The sequence below is a fragment of the Opisthorchis viverrini genome (genome assembly GCF_000715545.1).
Source record: "Opisthorchis viverrini unplaced genomic scaffold opera_v5_418, whole genome shotgun sequence".
NCBI classification, from domain to species: domain Eukaryota; kingdom Metazoa; phylum Platyhelminthes; class Trematoda; order Opisthorchiida; family Opisthorchiidae; genus Opisthorchis; species Opisthorchis viverrini.
In genome coordinates this window covers 374,700-380,001 of record NW_008752079.1, presented here as the reverse complement: position 1 = coordinate 380,001, position 5,302 = coordinate 374,700, and the positions used below count along the sequence as shown (strand labels likewise).

General features: G+C 46.3%; 2 protein-coding genes across 2 annotated transcripts in view; one reads left to right on the top strand and one right to left on the bottom strand.

The window, feature by feature from the left end:
• Nucleotides 1–5,302, top strand: part of T265_10905 (hypothetical protein) — a gene marked incomplete at both ends in the record, with an annotated part of 56,876 nt that overhangs the window by 17,004 nt on the left and 34,570 nt on the right. The window contains 2 exons of the mRNA XM_009177418.1: nt 456–600; nt 2,246–2,521. Coding sequence (XP_009175682.1) covers nt 456–600; nt 2,246–2,521 — 421 coding nt within the window. The remainder of the gene's footprint in view (nt 1–455; nt 601–2,245; nt 2,522–5,302) is intronic.
• T265_10906 (hypothetical protein) overlaps nt 4,245–5,302 on the bottom strand; it is a gene marked incomplete at both ends in the record, with an annotated part of 27,392 nt that continues 26,334 nt past the window's right edge. Inside the window, one exon of the mRNA XM_009177419.1 lies at nt 4,245–4,437. Within this exon, the coding sequence (XP_009175683.1) occupies nt 4,245–4,437 (193 nt within the window). The remainder of the gene's footprint in view (nt 4,438–5,302) is intronic.

Genomic DNA, 5,302 nt, shown 5'->3' with positions numbered 1-5,302 from the left:
AAAAGCGAACCCCCCCCCCCAACCAATCTATCGTAAAGCTTAGTCATCCCCACTAATCAACAAACCATCAGATCAGACTGAACACCCAGCACTGATCACGTCACTAGTCATAAGGAATCTCACGGATTGGTTCCCTGACTGCCTTAAAAACCAACCTACTTATCGGTCTCAAACATTTTCCAATTGATTGAAGTTAGATCTTCTTATAGGTCCACTGGTGGAGGTCAATTCTTAGTTGAGCCCGTGCATCTGCATACTTATTGTAAGTTTCGCTGAAACTGTGGTGGTGACTGGATTTTATCGATCCCTTCCTATTTCACACTAGTTAATAAAGCTATTGAAGAGGTTTTTCAAGGTCATGACTAGATCCGATGGCTTCAAAATAACTTGCATACTTTCCTAATAGAGGTAACCGCTTTTTATCATATCCCTGCTCCATTTTTGGTTCTTTGTAGCACTTTGGACAATGTGGCGGAAGAACCTATCTTTACTTCACACATTATTGATCCGCTAACTCAGTATATCCTGTACGAACGACTGGATTGTACATCCATTCAAGAAGCCTTTGGCTCGGTTGACACACCCGTAGATACTACGCGTGTAAGTTTTTTCTGAACTGTTTGCTGAATAGCCCCCACCAATTCACATATTGTCCGAGACATACAGTCTCACATCTGGGGACCCTCGTGTAGATTCCCACTATCGCTTGTCAGCCTTTTCCTTGTTTTATGAGTGAGCTTCCTTACGGCCATATGTCCAGACTGAGGCATCCCCACGAGAGATGATTAGATGCGTGTGTTTTTGAAGTGATGCTTAGTCAATCGAACCTTGCGCAGTGCGTTTCAATGTTTTACAGGCCAAAGATAGTAAATAATAATCGTTCAGCTGTAGCACCGTTTCGGTGCCTAGCTGCCATGCCACCCAAAGGAAGCACGAGGACTGGGATACTGCCAGGTTGCCCAAGCCTAGACAGAAGAAGTCGATAGTCACAGGTAGAGTTTTGACCACGGACCTTGCGGTCAGTAGATTCGCCCTCTAACCACTGAGCCATCTCGCTCCCTTATCAACACTGTTGTTAAGTGTGGAAGTCGAAAAATATCTTTTACACCCTTACAGGCGGGACACCATGTGTACAGTATTTCAAGGTAGGAACCGGCAGCCGTTTTTGTTGACGTCCGCACAGGGATGCGAACCCGAGATCCAAAACGGAAGTCTGCGTCGTTAACCATTGGGCTTTCCGGACTCTAGCTTTCCTTGTTTTGTCATGCGTTATTTTCAAGCGTGAAGTAAATGAGTGACGTAGAAATAAGCAGATAACCAAAGCATTTGGACGGCTGTTAGTGGCGGTAGAAGTTACGAGTGCTCACCTTCCCGCCCATTCCGTAAAAATTTTTCTATATTGTCAAGTGGACTCTTTTCATTATTGGTGCGCACCATATCACTATATGGATCAGAAACCTGGCCGCTGCGCGCCGAGGATGTCAAAGGACTTTCAGTGTTTGACCATGGATGTCTTCGGAGCGTTACCCGAATCTGGTGGGAACACCGGATCATCAATTCTGAAGTACGTCGAATGGTATTCGGGAGAAATAACTTACCCTCGATAGATGAACTGATCACACTGCATAGGTTGCGCTGGCTTGGCCACGTGTTGCGTATGCCGGTCGACCGACTTCCTCGAAGAGCTCTTTTCGCACAACCACGTGAAGGGTGGAAGAGAGCCAGAGGCGGTCAAACAATGACTTGGCAGCGAAGTATGAAAGCCATTACCAGCAAACTCAGCTGCGCTGGTCACTGCCGTCTTCTTGGATGGGGACCCTTAGATGGGCCATATCAATGGTTAGAAACATGGCCCAGTCGCGCCCTCAATTGCTCTCGTGCATCCAAGCTATTACCTTCACTGCATAGCTCCTTTTCCACCCCCACCCCACTCGATAGCCCACTGACAGTGTGGCAGCTACAACCACTGTATGACAAGTACGCGGTTATTACAGCTGACAATGATGATGATGATGAGTTCATCCAAACGCATCCCTGGTTATTAGCTTGGTTATTAGTCTCAGCTGTTCAAGTGTAAACGTTTCATTACCAATCGGAGTGCTTTCATCAGTGCATCATTAAGAAGCGAAACGTGACAATCGGTAAGTGGTTTTTACGCAACAGTCCTCATTTGAGCTATCACCATTTTCTCGATTAACAAACACATATCCCTACCGAACTCGGTTGATCTGCTCTCTACTTCCAGGCCAATCGTCGAATTAACTTTGCCTGTCAATGCTTGCGCAAAGATTTCGATACTCTTCGGCTCCCTATCCTACCCAGCCACAAGCTCATTACTCCTGAGAATGCAGAGGGACTTGCTTGTTCCGGAAAGACACTCCTGGATCACCTTCTGCACTCATTGTCTCTACTAATTTACAGTGAGAAAGATCTACCATCCTTGCGATACCACCGACATTTCCTATGGCTTCATTTTTTCAACCTGCATGGGGACAAATTATCGCTTTTAGGTTCGAAGGAGGTAAGTTAAAGTTATCCGGAAGCTGGTTCCAAGAGACCTCTTGGATGGCCTTTTTTGGTTCCGCCATCATATAGTCTAATTGATCGCCGAGTTAGTCTGCTAGATGAACTACTAGTAAATTCTGATTCATGAATTCGGGACTTTTTTTCTCTTTTGCTGACACTATCCATAACAACAATATTTCGGCCTGAAGTTTTACTGCGTAAAGTTTATTCTTCTTTCATCCAATGCCGAGACGTACCCTCTTGAGGCAATGAATTCGGGATACTCTAGTGTCCAAGGCTGGTACCTTCTTCTGTTTAGACTTCTTTTTTCCTTTGGTAGGTGGATCGTATTTACTTGTGAACTGTCTCGTGAAGCGGAAATGACTTCGCTGGGTATCTTTTATCGTAGCTACGGCAAATTCCTCGAGAAAAGCCCCTCCGAAGGTAGAATAGTCCTCCAGAGCTTTCACAACAGTTTCCCCCTAATGTAGACTTAATATGCGGTTCCCATGAAGAAACCAAGCGCCCCCTCTTCTGTTCTGCTTTGCAACCATTGGTATGGTGGCTCCGATCACCACAGTTTCTAGCCATCCATGACGTAAAGGTATCGAAGACGAAACGGGAGAAGCAAACTTGGGGAGTGGGGATGATGGGTCGCAGAAGACGGTGCCATTGATTTTGCGAATTACTCATACCGACTACATGTTCGGTGACTGGATTTAGTTCCCCACCCTGGTAGACGGTATACAAGGACGTGATTAAGGTCGTGAGTTGGACTTTTAGTACTTCTTCGTCGTGTCGTAGCCCGTCCTGTTGACTTCTCCCAACTCATATCTGACAGTGCAGATAAGGCTTGCTTTGGCAAATGGTCTTCAGGCATCGTAACGCACAATCAGGCCGGCGCAATGGATATAATTCTTGTTGGTATTGAGAAGATTTGGGATTTTTTGTGGTGATTTCATCATGTAAGTGAAGCCAATCTATGCTGAAAAGCCGAGAAGCACTGTACAGCAGTTTCATCCTTATTGGGAATCATCAGCAGTGCGCATCTCACGAAACTCCGAAGAGTCTCGAACCCACGACCTCCCGGCTAGTAGTATGAACACTTAACCGTTCGGCCACGAGTGGCTGATCAGCAGTGTGATTAACGGTTAAGTGTTCAAACTACTAGCCGTGAGGTCGCGGGTTCGAGACTCTTCGGAGTTTCGTGAGATACGCGCTGCTGATGATTCCCAATAAGGATGAAGCAGCTGTACAGTGCCTCTCGGCTTTTCAGCATAGATTGGCCTCACTTACAGGATGTAATTTTGTCACACTTTCGACCAGGCATCTACTGGGCAACCTGCCAGTAAAAAATCGTTCAGCTGTAGCACCCATCGGTGCCTAGCTGCCATGCCACCAGAAAGAAGCACGCGGGCTGGGATACAGCTGGGTTGACCATGCCTAGACAGGGGAAGTCGAGTTGCAGAGGTTGGGTTCGAACCACGAACTTTGCGGCCAGTAGATTCGCGCTCTAACCACTTGAACCATGTCGTCCCTGCCAGTGCTTGAACCAAGTGCCTGTGCGATGCTGTAGACATCGATGGTCGTTCTCTGTATTTCGCGCAAATTTACCAGTCTGCACCCACGTAAAAGCACCAGTCGCGTTGCGAAACTGTACATTCTTCCCGATGACGTTATAAGTGATCAAGCTGAACGCACACAATCCGTTGGCGAGGATGCTAGCAAAAGTGGTGCAACTACCCGGATGAATACTCTGGGTTGCTATAACTAGACAAGGTGATGTATTCATCTGTGCTTTGAGTAGGGTCTTGCATTTCGATGTTGCAAAGCTCATTCTGAAGCCAGAGACCAGACACGTTGAGCCACTGGGTGTATTTTGTATTCTGGATGGGGTCCGAACCACGATGTCGTTCGTCTGTGGGGCCTTCTCTGTAAAGAAGATAGAAGTTTAAGCGATTCGTTCATAATCATGTTGATTACAGAACAGCAACGGCAAGAGAGGTTTTTACGAATTCCGGAGAATTCTCTGTAGACGTTTGGAAATTAGTGAGCGGACAAGTGAAGTAGGGATTCCGGAAGCAGTTTTCTTGGTTAAGAAGTGCCATATGACAGAGCTGTCGGCGGCTTCGCAAGCTGATTGTTGGTTTATAGCGATTTTCAACAAGTTGTCAGGATGAAGAGTTGAACAATATATCCTAAACTTGGTGAAAATTGCTCTCTGTTTACACAGATTCGCTGCAGTTGTCGCTTTGTCTGACGCATGTGAGAACTTTTTGAGGTAGCCTAAATGAAACCAATATATCTGTGGCATCCGTACTCTGTTCTAATATCCATTCTGATCAGCAATTGAAAGCAACAGCATTGAAAGCACATGCAGCAGCGCATGTGCGTGGAGCCTGATTGACCAGGTAAAATCTGGATTGTATAACTCAAAAGGCTCGACTCCTTTATGGATCGACCCTCTTTGGGGGAGCTGTGCGTTTGACTTTTCATTCCACACAAGCTGTTTTTTGGTGGAAGGCCAACTGAACTGGCTTTTAGTGCGTTCTGCGAAACCTTCCAAGCGGTGTCTTTGTCGGTGGATGGCTAGTCCCTCAGTTCTTGCATGATTTCTCGTACTGTATACTTCTTTGAATCGGTTTCCTCAGTGTTATGGCTTGAAGTACGGTGGTGCAACTCTGTGTCGGTCCCTTGGCTTCCTGGTCCGCCCACTATGGTACAGCAAAAGGCACGGTAGCTCTACACAGCCCTTTATGGAGACAAAGGAAAATTATTACAACTATATATATATAGG